The sequence below is a fragment of the Moschus berezovskii genome, chromosome 10 (genome assembly GCF_049115385.1).
Source record: "Moschus berezovskii isolate FMDL1 chromosome 10, NW_MosBer_1.0, whole genome shotgun sequence".
NCBI lineage: Eukaryota > Metazoa > Chordata > Mammalia > Artiodactyla > Moschidae > Moschus > Moschus berezovskii.
The window spans coordinates 11,724,619-11,740,212 of record NC_142469.1 but is presented as its reverse complement, the minus strand read 5'-3'; the positions used below and the strand labels follow the sequence as shown (position 1 = coordinate 11,740,212).

Below are 15,594 nucleotides of genomic sequence, written 5' to 3'. Positions count from 1 at the left end.
TTAAAGGAAAGGAAAAAAATGTAAATACACTTGAACAGATTTTACAGTCCTCATAATCACATAGGATTATATATCACTTATGATCTAACCATTTTGAATATCTGGCAGTGAATGCAGAAAGTCTGATTTTCTAGCAAATATCTGTAATCCTCATATGGAAGGACCATCTCTATACCAGACTCTAGTTACAACGTGGAAGCAATAGTCCATTCAAGTCTTTGGGACATTTTACAATTTTTCCAGGGGAGAAATCCATGTATAGGATAAAAGTCTTAGTGTGAATCATTAATATGCATATTTATAGAATTGCAATAAAGGTGAGCATCCCCTGGTACACAGTATTAATTATTAATACTTCATAATTAATGAAATATTAATATACATAACTGCATACAATAGAATCAAGGAAGGTAGCTGGTTTTATTTAAGCAAGAATCAATAAAGAAAAGGCTCATTTTCCAATGTGGCTAAATGAAGGTTGCACTCTTAAAATCTCTTAGGTATATTGGGGACCATATACAAATATCAGAAACACAAAGTTCACCAAATGCAGAACAGGCTCACCTGGGCAGAGGGCGATATTACACGGCTTATGATGCGTCTCCGGCCCTTCGCACGGCCTCCCCCCATACTGGGGCGGAGTGCACGACCGCGTTCTGGTTCTCTGGCCTCGACCACAGGTGAATGAGCACAGACTCCACGGAGACCACTCCTCCCACACTCCATGGACTGCAATAAAGCAAAGAAGCTTCAACAACAGAAACCGAGACGCGAGGTCAAAGATTACTTTTTTAAAATACATAACTAAGAAAAAAAAACTCATCAAATAGACAAGTATGAAGATATTTTAAAAATTCAATTGAATTACTCTTATTTGCCACAAAATGTAAGTTAACTCAAAAATCATTAAAATAATATAAACTTGGATGTACCTTTGTTTTTGAACAATTACTTATGTCATATAGTTTATTTTGTTTTTTTTTAATGGAAATGTACCCCTCTCTGTCATGGTAAAACAGTCATGAGTTACTTCATATCTATGTAAAACTAAATTTCTTAAAGTAACCTTCCGGAGTTAAAGCTGTATTTAAATAGAGAGGGTCAACTTAATTTTTTCAACATTTAAAGTTTCAGGATTAATAAATTTTATAGTGTCAGAGAATTGAAGGTACATATTTTAAACAGATTTTTAACTTCACATTTTAGAATATGTATTTTTGCCATTTAAAATCTGTGGGTGATTAAAGTCAGTGTTTTTTGAATAAGAGGTAAATTTCAAAAACTCTATTTATTTGCCTAAGAGTCCCCTCTTTCCCTAGGTTTAAAATGAGGGACAAATATGAAGAACTATTTCTAATAGCCAGGAAACCAGAAGACACCTTTCCTCCTCCAATAACTAAATGACACTGGTAATTCTACTACTGAGTAAAACTTCTTGAAAAAACAAATGATTTAATTAAGATTATGCTTCATATAACTATCAATACATCAGTACTTCAAATATGCAATTATGATTAATTCAGACTTGATTGGAAATACTAACATAATTTGTATTCCTCCATAATGACCACTTCACATAAATATTGATAGCTTTTGCCAAAAGTCCATTATGGTTCAAATTTTAGGTCCCTTCCTTGAACTGTCAAATCACCAATTCCATCCCAGTTTTTAACATTTGGGGCAGTAAACAGTAGCACTCCATGTATAATACATGTATTATATCCACTCCATGGATAATACAAATCAAAATAAACCAGGCAAAATGTGCTCTTCAGGACAAAAGTTCTTGTCTTGATATTGAAAGTCTATATTACTCTTGAAAGTCCAAGAGCAAATGCTTGATATAACACCTACAGACATGAATAGGGGGAATAGAAATTTATAATTAAATGACAAAAAAAAAAGATTCTCATTTTCTCCTCAACATTGGTTGGGGCAAGTAGAAGTGACAGAGAATTATTCAAGTAAATATAGTACATCTAGAATCTTCTTTACGAATCTGCTGACCAAATTGTTATTTTATAAACACAAATACAATACCTTTAATTATGAGATACTCTGTTCTATTTATACTATTTATTTGCCCCAACTTGTGAAAATGTGCTCAAATATTGGGACAATTAGCCAAATTTAGGCAATATTCAATGAAATATTCTTTAAGATACTGTGAAACTAGCTGGTAAATATATTTCAAATATACTGTATAGAAAAAGAAAGAGTGAGAGAAATTAAGATGTTTGCATTTTTCCCATTTAAGTTTAGGAACACCAGAAATAATTCGTATCCATTGGTATAAGAATAAAGAGTAAATATTTAAAGTCTAAGGAAAAAAATATACAAATACCTATATTTACATATAGGAATATATGATTATAGCAAAATATTTTAAAGTAACATATACATTTTGTTATGTAAAATGTATACCTTTAAGCAATGTTTGCATTTATGTTTAGTGACCAAGTTTCTCAATTTAAAAAATACCATTTCTCCCTTATTTTCTGTATAAGATGTTAATGGGCTTTATAGTATTTTTATCTCTCATTCTGTTCATTTTCTCTTCTATCAAACTGCATTGTTCCAAAAGCAGTGAACAATCTCAGAAGAAAAAGCTGCTAAACTGGCAGGTTTTTCTCTAAAATCTTACAGAAATGTTAATTAATCTTGATGACTTACTTAAATTATGAATCTAGAATCCTCTGAAAAGTAATCTTACCTCCTACTTTTTAAGTCTTTATTGTTTCATGGTGAAATTTCATGACTCCTCCACATCATTTTTAAAAAGCAAAAATACTTGTTTTTTATTTGAAAAGGACATAAAATTATCAATAATTTTTATTTATGATACTATTGAATTAGGAAATTAGGGCACAATTTTTTAATAAATTTTATAAATTCTCTTCATAAGATTTAGGATAAAGGTTAAATATTTTCATTTTATTGGGAATTCATTATATAAACTTTTCAGAAAGTATGAAAAGTGATCTAGTTCATTTGAAAATGATCTAGTTCATTTGAAAAATACGCCTAGATACAAACCAAATTAATCTGTTTTTACAGTTTCCTCTTAAGACATCAGCTGTGATATTTCTATTTCACCTCTATTCTACCTAGAGATGAAATTATATTACTACCAGATTTTGAAGTAAGTATACAAATTATGTTGTAATCTAGATTGGGATGTATAAGATAACTCTGCTAAGTGAAAGTTTTCCTTTTTTTTCCCTTAAGAAAATAAATGGATATGAAAACTATGACTTTAAAAAAAATTCAAAACCATTCCTTAGCTTAAATAAACATTTATTCTAAAATACTGCAGTACATATAGAGTAGATTAGTAGTTCTCAACCAGGGACCACATTGCCTCCCCAGGGAACATCTGGGAACATCAGAGACATATTTGGTTGTCACAGCCTCAGGGGAAGAAGGAAGTCTCCTGGCATCTGAAGGGTAGGGGTCAGGGACGCTGCCAGACATTCCCACACCTTCAGGCCAGCTCCCCACAATAAAGATTTATCCACATCAAAATGTTGATAGTACCAAGGTTTCAGAAACCCTGGAAGAGGTCATAAAACTGTAAGTCAGAAAAAAGAAAAAGAAAGAAAGTCGCCCAATCATGTTCCATTCTTTGCTACCTCATGGACTGTAGCCTACCAGGCTCCTCCATCCATGGGTTGCCAAAACCAGGTCAGTAAATACACAATCTCACGTAGCTCTCTAATTTTCTCAATTTACTTTCTGTTTCTCTCTAGCATTTTCTTCTCTGAGCAATAAAAGTTTCTAAGAAACTATGATGTCAAGGCAAAAATTTTATAAAAGGCTGGATATTTTAGGATTCATATTAGAAATAACACATGATTATGCAATTTAATTTTAAAAAACTCTTTAAATGTGAATAATGTGGGTGAATGGTAACTAACATATAACACTGTTGATTAACCTTTAATAGCACAAATAAATATATGCTCTAGTTCTACCATTCCTTTCCACTTTTATGAAAAGTGACATTTAACATTCAATTTTTCCTTGTGTCATTTTCATTAACTAAATGGCAAATGCACTTCTTTATACACAGTGTGACAAGTAGGTTATTTATTTCTGAGGTAACTTTCTTCTTGAGAATAAGCTACTATTTCAGAAAAATATTTACAGTATTCAAAGTACTATTTCAGATTTTAAATTAATTCTTCTTTTACTGTTTTCATTGTATGTTATATAAAAACATACACATTTACCAGCGTGGCAAATAAGTGAACAAAATGTTGAACACAAAATATTTCATCACAAGCACAGTCACCATCTGAAGCATATCACAATTTCCTGTAGTGGGATAACTATTCCACATTTAAAAAATAATAAAGCTGCTAAATTATTATTCATGCTTGGAAAATTAGAAAGAAATCAACAAAACTCTTCTCAAGATCTTTGATTCAGTATCAGAACTATAACAGTGGTTAGATGATTAAAAGATACAGATTTCTTATCATTCTTACTATTTAGAAAGACAAACGTCTATGTATGTGGAGGTGAAGAGGAACTAATAATTAGTATGTACTTCAGTAGGCATCACAGCAGGAGGTTTAGGAAAATGAGGTGAAGCTTGACCATCATAGAATATGACTGTTTTCTGGACCTGAGATGCAGAGTGAAAGGGAGAGCACGCTAGCCCCACGACAGATGGTCTCCATGCCCAGAGAGGCGTGAATCAGCATCGTCTGGCAGGAAGATGGAGGTTTTCATTTGCCAACAAGGTGCATGTTTATGGCTAGTGTCTGGAAAGTAAGCTCTGAATGGAGAACTGTGGGGAACGCCTTAGCCCCACTCAGACCTGCACTTAGGGATCTGTTTGCCATTAGATTTTATTCCTGTACATCAAAAGGATCTTGACTCTTCAAAAGGATGCTGACAAGGTAAGTGTATAGGTCAAGTACAACCTAATTCTCTGTTGACAGTTCTCTCCTTGTCCAGTACAGAGCACCTGATCAGAGGCCCATAACGTAAACACTGTTAAGTAGGGGCCAGATTGAAGTACTAGTGCAGACAGTGCACTGTGCACTTAACCTACACTCAACAGAAAATCCACTAGCATTTCCTCATGAGGTCCTTTCACCTACAAAATTTAGAAATATTATAATTCCTAAAATGCCCATCTCCTTACTATTTGCTTTTCTGCTCTGGCCTAATCTATTAGAGCTCATTTTGCTCTGGGACTCCAGTTTTTGTCTTTTTTTTTTTTTTTTTTTTTTATTGTCTTGCCCATCCACAACTTCCTTAAGCATTTTTTCCTCTCTTTTTATTTTTCATTTGATGTTCCTTCTCATCTAGTCTGATTCTCTCTAATGCTTATTGACTTTCCTTTTTTTTAGTGGAATTATTGCTCTTTTCCTGCTAATTCTACCTTCCATTCCTCATAGATTTCTGCTGTTTATCTTTTTTTTTTAATTGAAGTAGAGTTGATTTACAGTGTTTCAGGTGTACAGCAGTGATTCAATTATATATGTGTGCATGTATATATCTATTCTTTTTCCTGTTATTCTGCTCTGTTTATTTAGCTATTTTTTACTTTTTGTTTTTGGCTGCATCGTGGGGGATGTGGGCTTTTAGTTCGGTGACTAGGCATCAAATCCACTGCCTCCTGCAATGGAAGTGCGGAGTCTTAACCACTGGATCGCCAGGGAAGTCCCACTGTTTATCTTTTAATTCTACTGCTATGTGCCTCCCAAGCCCCTGACAAAGGGATCTCCCAGCTCACTGAAGCATTTCTTCTCCAAGACTGCTCACTACTTTCTTCCCTTTTTACTTTTACCAGTGTGTCTTTCCTTTTATTGTGATAAAAATATACCAAATGGAAAATTTATCTTCGGATCCTTTCTAAGTATACAATTCAGCAGTATTAAATATATTCATATTGTTGGGAAACAAAAGTCTCCAGAAAATTTTCATTCTGCAAATCAAAACTCTGTCCCTAATAAATAACTCCTCCTCCAACTTGTTTTTGAATGGGTTTCCCTTGCCCCTTCTGGGAAATCGGGACTATCCCTGCCCTGGGCCACCCACTCAGTACTTTAGCTTTTAGCAACTGCAGAATCAGCCTTCTCTGGAAGTGGAAATCGCCAGAAGCCTTAAGCATGTTTCACCAGATGAAAGGCAGCACAATGCCAGGCCCTTTCTTTGTGCCCATTTCACTCCAGAGGATCTAGATGGGCTGCCAATGCAAGTCCATCGTCAACTGCAGGGGACAATGAATTTGCATCACCCATCCGTCAGATGGCTGAGCATAAATATAAACCTGGATATTCACAGGATTATGTGCTTTGGAATTCCTGAAAGAATCCTGTTGGTACTCATTTTACATGAAAGTCAGAGGTCTGAGAAGAAGAAATGCTTATAATATGCATATGTGCACTGCCTGACAAAAAATGAAGCAACATGGAAAAATCGGATCCGAGGTGGGTAAGCTCTTATGCTATAAAGAAGACCATTTTGTCCGTCAGTGACTTAGAGTTTACAAAGCAGAGGCTGGCTTTGATGAGGGCAGTCATTTGAATGAAATAAACTAATGGAAAGTCCTTTGGTCAGGGGCACGTTTTTCCTGATGGGGTTAAATAAGTGGTAGGAAAATAGCTGACTGCCTAAAAGGTTGTATCAACCACTGCCTAAACAGTGCCTACTGATCACATTCCAGGATGCTGGCAAATTTCACTGTTCATCCAACATTCAATTGGACTTTTCCACCTTTTAAAATAAGACTTTGAACCTTAAATACCATGAAAAACAGATACAGAAATATCAAGCTCATAGTATCAAGTGGGTAGGGAGTCACTTATATAATTGCTTGACTGCTCTGAAAGCAGAAAGAAGCACATACATAATAAAATTTCACAGCTGAAAACAAATTATTCACTCTTATTAAAATGCCTATACCCAGCTCATATGAAAATAACACATTGTTCCAAATGCGTAGCATGACACAATTAAATAACATCCACAGTTGTAGTTGCTGCTAACACTACCTGGACAGAGGGCAGTGTTATTGCAAACCCTTGATTCTCTTAATGGGCCGCTGCAGTGTGTCCCGTAAGGTGATACACAAGTTCTGGTTCGCACCTGCGACCCCTGACCACAAGTAACTGAGCATGTGCTCCACTGGGACCACTCTTCCACGCCAGATTCACCTGTGAGCAAGACAACAAATAAACATGAAATACCGTCTTGAATATTCATCCAGTAAGCATTATACCAAAGTGACATTATGACATGCAAGAATAATTTCAATGTAAAAACATGACAGTACATCAAAGCCATACAGAAACATTTCAGAGGAAAAGAAGTGTAAATAGAGATACTATTACACTGATGCAAGGTTCACATTAGCTATAACCTTGTTAGCAAGACTCTGCTTCACAAATACACTGGGCCATGGTTGCTATGAATGGACCAGTCAGTGTTTTTCAACACGGAATGAATGATTGTTGGAGCGATTCTTTTCAAACCAGTCTAAGGCTCTGCACTTGCTTGGAAGAGAAAGCAAAATGCATGGCTAAACTTACTCTGACTTTGGTGAGCAGACACATTGATGCATCCTTCCCCAATTCTTTGTTACATAACCTCCTTTCTAATGTTGAATTAGGTAGGGCCCTGGGAGTTTGGGCATATCTAATTTTTATTGTGTTGAACACTGACACTTATTTATAATTTATTCCTAGTTCAATTCCGAGCTTTTCATCCTATAACAGCTATTCATTTGTGATAATTTGTTTTAAAATGTTTTGCTCACAATTTTCCTCAAAATGAATTTTAATTGAAATAAAAGGAAATTCCTCTATGATTTCTATTAATTTAACCTGGAACTAATTTTTACTAAAAACTAGGATTTTAAAAAGTCATTGAATGTCTGAATTCATTAATTTTCTTGTAGTAGGAATCACCCTGAAACTATGTCTCCCTTCTATTATTATCCAAAGTCATGTCCCAAGGAAATGTAAAATCAAGAATTTCTAAGACAATCTCAGTGAGCTCCTGTTGATAATTATATTCTGGTCATGGTGTTCAGAATAGATTTTTGAAAACTGATTTGAAAAGTTGTAGTTGCTTTTCTCCAAATACAAAGTCAGGCCATTTACCTACTGAAAGATACTAGTTAAGTTTAGACTTTGTTGAAACGTACTTTTCCATCGTTTGGCAAAGTGTTTCTGAAAGCTTTGTATCACTGATTATATAAACCAAGGAGCAATTTATATTTTATAGGTTTTGTTTAGAATTTGCCTTGGGAATAGAATTCAAAGGATAGAATATGATAATCCATTTGTCCACCTTCTGTGGAAAGGTTAGTAAATGACTTAGAAATGACTTGCAGTGTAACTCAAGGCAGCTGATCCACAGGCGGGGACTCTAGGACAGAAGGAGATTGGATCAGAATGTAACTCAGTGTTCTGATTTCTTCACTGAGAAGTTATTTTTTTCCAAGAAAAAGAGAATCAGCTAAAATAAAACACGCATTTGACAAAGAAGTTCAAGTTACATTCTGTTGTGAGCTTCTTATCTCAAGGCCCAGGACAATTAGGTCACAGACAAGCATGGGTCCACCAACCACACTTTGAGTAGAACTGTTCAGAAACATTTATTCTTATATTGGTCTGCATTATGCACCCAGAGGTATAAATAACAGAATGAATTTATAACTGGATGTATGTCATAAAGGTACAGTGGTAACTGGGATGACATTTTATATTAAGTAGGACATCTTTTCAGAGCTGTGATCAATGTTTGTCTTGGTCATACTCTAATCATCACCCTTGATTATTCCAGTGTTTTTTGCCTCTACCAATTTATATATTAATAGTCCATAAAATATTATTGAATGACATTTGAATAATATTTAAAGCTATGACTAATAGTTTATGCATTTACATTAAAGAATATTCTATCAAGGTTGAAAATCATTATTTTAGAAACCAAATCATATAACAATAGTTAAAAATATCTATACATGTATATATACATGCATATATATGTATATAGTAATGAAAATTTAAACTTAAATTTGGGAAAAATATAATGCAATTCTTTTCTTGTGATAGTTGAACCAGTGTTTATGGTAAGACTAAGTGAAGTAGAAATATCATGGTTGAATATTATTAATTAAAAGCCAGAAAACTTTGAACATTGTGAATTCTATAATAAGTCAGTGATAAAAGTTATGAATACAATTAGTTCTATTTTTCCACAAAAGCACTGCATTGTTATAATGGCAGGAAAAAATGTTTTAATTAAAGTAAGCAATGAATCAGGATCACAAACTACTTTTAAGTGCATTTTTGTACAAATATTTGAAAATTCAGGTTGCTTCTGTATGTATGAAGCTACAATGTTGTTGAACAAGCTAGACAGTGATGCCTAGGTTGGAGGGATTGATAATTACTCTTCAGAATTGGCTAATTCACTTTCTTTCAAACTGATGGTTCCTATTGTTGATCGAAACCAAAATAAATAAATGAATAACATATATATGGGCTTTCAATTTACTAATCAAATCTTGCCATTAAAATATTGGTCAACCTATGAAAATGACCTTGTTATCTCTCCATCTATAATTTCAAGTAATACTTCCATGCAATAGTTATATTTTCCATTCTGCCATGGCCTCTTCCCAGAAAGGCATGAAGGCTGTTCTAGTCAGGTACTTTGGGGCTTTGTGAGAAATACTTTCCAGCAAAATTATTTTATAAAAAATTCACTGATATTAAAATAGCAAAGTATAACAACACAATGTATACTCTTTTTAATATATGTGTCTTTGGAGATAGCACAAACTACTACAATTTGGTTCCTTAACTTGTAATTGAAGACATATTACACATCATGTAAAAGGATTCAGTTCTACGGAACTTTTAAGGCTCTTTATTCTGACACAAAACATTAAAGGAAACTAGAAAAGCACTGCAATTAGAGTCAGAAGACCTGTGTTTGATGGAAATCTAATGCATATTAGCTCTGAGACCTTGAGAAAGTTACTTTACTTCTCTGATTCTCTCAGATGAGTAATACATTCACCTCAAAACCTATTTGTGAGAATTAAATGAGATAATGTATGAGAGTGCATTTTAAGCTATAAACAAAATATTAATATAAAATGTTGCTGGTATGTAAAAATCATGAAATTAGAAATATATTTTCAATTTTATTTTTCTATTTTAAGTAACATGCTACGTATTAGTGTATTATATTTTCTCCACTGGAAAAAAAGACTAATTTCCTAAACATTTCTATAAGATCATTTTATAACTATGATGTTAAAAATGCATCATTGAGTATAATTAAAATGGCTTAAGCCATTTTGTTGGCATTTAATTTAGATGTCTATATATCTTATCACAGCATTTCATTTCATTCAAACATTGTACATATATCCCCAAACTAACCTATCTCAAGTACCTAATTGACTAAAATGATCAAGTAATTTTGATAAAGTAATGCAACCTTACTAAATATTACTCTTCTAAAAAATTTAATTATTATTTCATAAAAAGGGCTGACGGATCATACTGGTTGACGAGGCCAGGTTACTCATTTTGAAAGGAATTCTTAAATTTTAAGGTCTGATAGCTGCTGCTTTGTTTTCCCTCAGGACTAATATACAAATATATTGTATTTTATTATTCAGTTTTACATCTATTTTATTATTCCTTCTTTTTAAATTAATGTTTAAAAAAATAAAAAACAAAACAAAAAATTAATTAATGTTAGCAAATGCTTATCATTGTTTATATGTAACACATTTATTGTGTTTTATAAATAGAAAAGTTTTAATGGTAAATTAGATGTTTTATAAATAAAAGTTAACTTTCATAAAATTTTATTGTGTGATACTTAGCTGTATTTATTCCAACTACCTAAACACCTAGAGAAAGTATAACTCAAAAAATATTTAAGGGAAAAAAAATCCTCTCCTTTTAGCTTTACAACTGTGAGTGTCAAATTATGCATTTTAAAAACTAATAATACAATTTTCTAGTCTTTTATCAGTATTATAGTAATTTAAATTTAAAATCAGTCTTATACCTGTATTTATAGTTGCTTGTCCTATCTTTGGATTAAAATGAAATAAGAAATATATACTATTTATAAATTCAAGCATCCCATCAATATTTTCAGAAGTTTAATTCTGAAGTTCATTGACATTTCCAACTTATTGTTCACAGCATGGAGAAACAGTTTTAAAGCTCTTCATGGATCTATATAATAAGCATTTCATCTATTTTACCAAATCATGTGTTACTATATAGTAGATACAAAACAATGCCTGGAAAATAATGAGTAAATTAAAACAGAAATTAGTAATAAATCACTAAGAAAACATAATGTTCCTTGTGATTTGACTTTGCAAAAAGGTTTTTGGCTGAAAACTCTGAATTTTCTTGGTATGTGTCAGGCAAATCCAAAAATTGAGTTTATATAAAAACTCCTGCTACATTCTTGGAAAATTAAAACTGTGGTTCATCATTTTATTAATAAGTGACCCTAGTTTTAGGAATTTTAGTAAGCGAGTGTCTGCCACTTCTTTTGCAAAAAGTCAGGACACCTCTAATCTTAGGAGGCTGAGTAGTCAGCCCATGCTCTATGCTTTATTTAGAGACAAACACTCCCTAATCTTTGGTCAGTAGTTGAATTTTTGATCCCTGTAAGGGAGAAAAATACATTTAGAAATTTGAAAATTTGCCAAAACCTGGTCATGCACATTTGCTTTTGCACAATCAAACAGTAAAAATATAAATAACCTTTTCTTAAACAAGAAGCTTCACAAAAAGCAATCCAGATAAGCAAGCTTTCTTCATTTCTGGATTTGGCTGTAACATGTCGTTTTAAAAAGCTACAAATATGTCCTTAATTGTAGAATTTATTCTAAATGTTCTTCCTGTTCTGAGAATTCATTGACCTGTTTGCCACTAATATATTCAAGTCTACGACTACTAACCCATTACAATTCATTAAGAATACTTTCATTTTTAAGTTGTAGATAAAAATCTAGTGTTCTGAATAAATATTATCTGAAGAATATATGTACTAAAGGAAATACTCATTTTTCAAGAGAATTTAATCAAAATTTGTCTGAATGTTATGTCAAAGTTGATCATGTACTTGAAACTTTCTGTAATAATGGTAAAACACATCATCTAGTTTGGGACATATAAGACTTTGTGAAAAGTTAAGTCGCTCAGTCGTGTCCGACTCTTAGCGACCCCATGGACTGCAGCCTACCAGGCTCCTCCGTCCATGGGATTTTCCAGGCAAGAGTACTGGAGTAGGTTGCCATCGCCTTCTCCGAGATAAAACTGTTAGTTTGCAATTTCCTGAAATAAAAGTGATGGCTGAAATAGGTCACAAAACAGTTTAATCATATTTTCATCTAAGAACATTCTACATGCAGTGCAAAGAGGTGGAACTATAGCGCACTTATTATGATGAACCAAAAGCGGAATGTATTTGGGGGGATGTATTTAAGAATAATCTAATTTATTTAAAATTAAAATGCTATAAACTAAAAAAGTTATTTTTATTGATATTAAATTATTTTGAGTGTTTTACAGCTATGAATAAAGACTGTCAACTTTTTATTATTTAGCTCATATAAGAAAACTCTTCAAATTAATAATATTAAATTTTAAAAAATTCTAATTGTTATACATTTTAACAATCAATTAATATTTATATGATGCAAGACATTTGAAAAAATACTAAATATATTAAACATTAAATTTCATCATCTAAAGTCCTACTTCAAATTTTAATTTCTGAAAAGTATAAATAATCAATTGTTGATGAAATAACTTTGTTGACTTTCTGTAAAAGTTTAATGATACATTTTAATTAGTTAATTAACATAAGTAATAATATGTAAATCTTAACTGTCTCACGCTGAAAGCAAAATAAGTCTTACACATTTTTGTGCACTTTCAATTCACAGCTACTTCATTTATGGACTTTAACTGGTGACAAAAAAAAATGGCTCAAAAAAAAATATCAGCTCCAAAAACTGACAAATGTGCAGCAAAAGATTATGAAAACATGCAGTGGTTTCATTAAATTAACAACAATAAATAGAAAAATGTAACTAACGTATTACCAGTTTGTGCCATAAATTTAGCAGCATCAGCTTGTTCCTGAGGGACCCTTTTTTCATGAACAGATCGAGGTCGCTGACTTTTAATTGTATGATCTCCCATCATTCCAAATTCTAAAGACAGAATAAAGGTATATGAAAGCTCGTGTGTAGACATTTCTCACAAATCACATCACTGTCTCATGCAATATGTTCCTACACAGATCTAGAAGATACTGATTGATTCCATGATTCTAAATTTTCTAGGCTCATCTGCTTGGAATATTTCTAAACTCCAGTCAAAAAAAATCTATAAACAAGAACAAGATTTCAAGAGACAATAATAACAGTCAGTGAAATGAAACATCAGGTTTTAAGTCAGCTTAATTAACAGAAGTAGTGTATTCTTGTCTGATCATGTTTTGAAGCAATGCATCAAAAAAATACAACCACAGTGCTAACTTGTTCTTCAGAGAGAGAATCCTGACTGCAAAGCAGTTGCTGCTTTGCTGAAGAGTGATCACCCCCACAGGTTTTTTCAGCTCTTTCTTAGGGAGTGAGTAATCCTGTAACCTAGCTCATCTAAGGCAAACATTCACTTGATGAACTATTTTTCCAAAGATGAAGTTGACCTTGGTGTCCTCCAAAGCTTATAGAAAATGGTAGCTTAAATAATTCTCATCCTCTCCTGCCTTGTCCCCACATAATACACCATCTCTTTTCTAAGCACTTTTAAAAGCTATGTTTAAGAAAGAGAATGACTCCAGGTTTTTTCATTTAATCCTTTCAATGTATACCTCCTAAGAAAGGAAGAAAAATCTGGGCATAACTCAGAGACAGATGGGGGAGGAAAAAAAATAAGCTGAACAAAAGAATAGATTCCACATAATATATATTTTTAATCTATATGCTTAGAACTCTGTAAGAGTTCCATACTTTTCACTGCTACTGTAAAATAATATTTGTAGCCTTTCGGGCTCCTCTGTCCATGGGACATTCCCAGGCAAGAATACTGCAGTGGGTTGCTATTTCCTCCCACCGCGGGATCTTCCTGATCCAGGGATTGAACTGGCGTCTCCTGCATTCGCAGGCAGATTCTTTACCTCTGAGCCACTGAAAATAATTTTAATAAAAACAAAGCCTCATGAATGGCGTGTCTTGTTCTGGCTCACTGGAGTGCAGGTATTGGGAGGGCATTGCTGAGGGCCAGGAGTCAGTGGTGTTCAATGTTACAAGAAAATTGCTGGGCCTTTAAGGCCAGGTCTCTTATACATGACACAGATGATTGGGTAATATATGTTCTAATGATAGTGCAGCTATATTGCTAGAACTAATAATGTCAACATTTAGGAATGGGTAATTTCACCAGCTTATTGTTTTGGCTTTTCCCATCCATCTTTAAATAATCTTCTGCTAAAATATTACACTGTACTTTGTGCAATTAAGCAGTGCATTTTTGTATGCACAGCTCTGATCTTTTGTGTGAAGAGAAAACATTAGCACGTGTTTTGTCCAGCCTGGCAGCTTTCCTCATAAGTATTAAAAGTATGGCACCTGACAGATTGATTTATCAAAAATCTTTGCCAGACACTTTACACAAGTGAACATCCCATGAGAAATTTGAGAAATTTAAATGTGCATTTTTGTCAGTTTAGATAGAATCCAAGGCAGGAAATTGAAATTTTCATACAATGTCAGTTGGTTTAATCTTGTAAAATCCATCACTGTTTTCCATTGCTGCCAACAACCTTTCAGTCCATTTGTTTATGTGCAGTGTAGGTTCTGCCTAAATCATGCTTCATTCTGCTAATACGAAGCATCTAATCATATATCATTTAATGATTCTGGAAAGTGACTACTTTGAAAATTTATATCTAGATTCAACCACTACCCAACATATAATTGAAATTTCTCTGGATCTGAAATAGCAAAGGAAATTTAGTAGTAATTTCTATTAACAGTATGCTTTACCTTCTGTCCCCTTGAATTTATCATTTAAATTGTGTGTGTGTGTGTGTGTGTCTATCACTTAGGGCATCTGAATCAGAGTGCAGGTTCACAGAAATCATCTGGAGGCTCTGACACCTACACTAAGGCAGTTTGGACACCCAGAGAGTGCCCAAAAAGAAATTATCCCATGCCTACAACATCCTAACTACTAGGTAACTTTATTACCTGCTTTAAAGAAGGCAATTCTTCAACTCAGTGGCAGTATGATAATAGCCTGCAATTTGTTTTCTAAGGAAAAACAGTTTACTGTACTGGGACAATGATCCTGAAATTTAGGAGTCTGAGGATATAGGCTGACACTGCTGAGATCATTTTAAAAGTGTCATATTCAATTTTTAATAATTCTGAAGTTTAAAAATGAGTTTACTTATTTTTTTAAAAATAGGCATTAGTTATTTCAGTGAATATGTCATATTATTAGCTGGAGTGCGATTGAAGTCTCCCAAATATATTTATATTACAAAATAGATTACTATATTCTTCAACTA

At 33.1% G+C, this 15,594-nt stretch overlaps 1 protein-coding gene across 3 annotated transcripts in view; it reads right to left on the bottom strand.

Moving 5' to 3' along the window:
• ADGRB3 (adhesion G protein-coupled receptor B3) overlaps positions 1–15,594 on the bottom strand; it is an 893,473-nt gene that overhangs the window by 536,838 nt on the left and 341,041 nt on the right. For 2 of the 3 annotated variants that reach the window (XM_055433831.2, XM_088840488.1), the window contains 3 exons: positions 13,121–13,231; positions 7,011–7,172; positions 565–729 (listed from right to left, as the gene is read on the bottom strand). In XM_055433831.2, coding sequence (XP_055289806.1) covers positions 565–729; positions 7,011–7,172; positions 13,121–13,231 — 438 coding nt within the window. Of the gene's footprint in view, positions 1–564; positions 730–7,010; positions 7,173–13,120; positions 13,232–15,594 lie in introns of those variants that run through there. The other variant, XM_088840489.1, reaches the window with a different exon arrangement.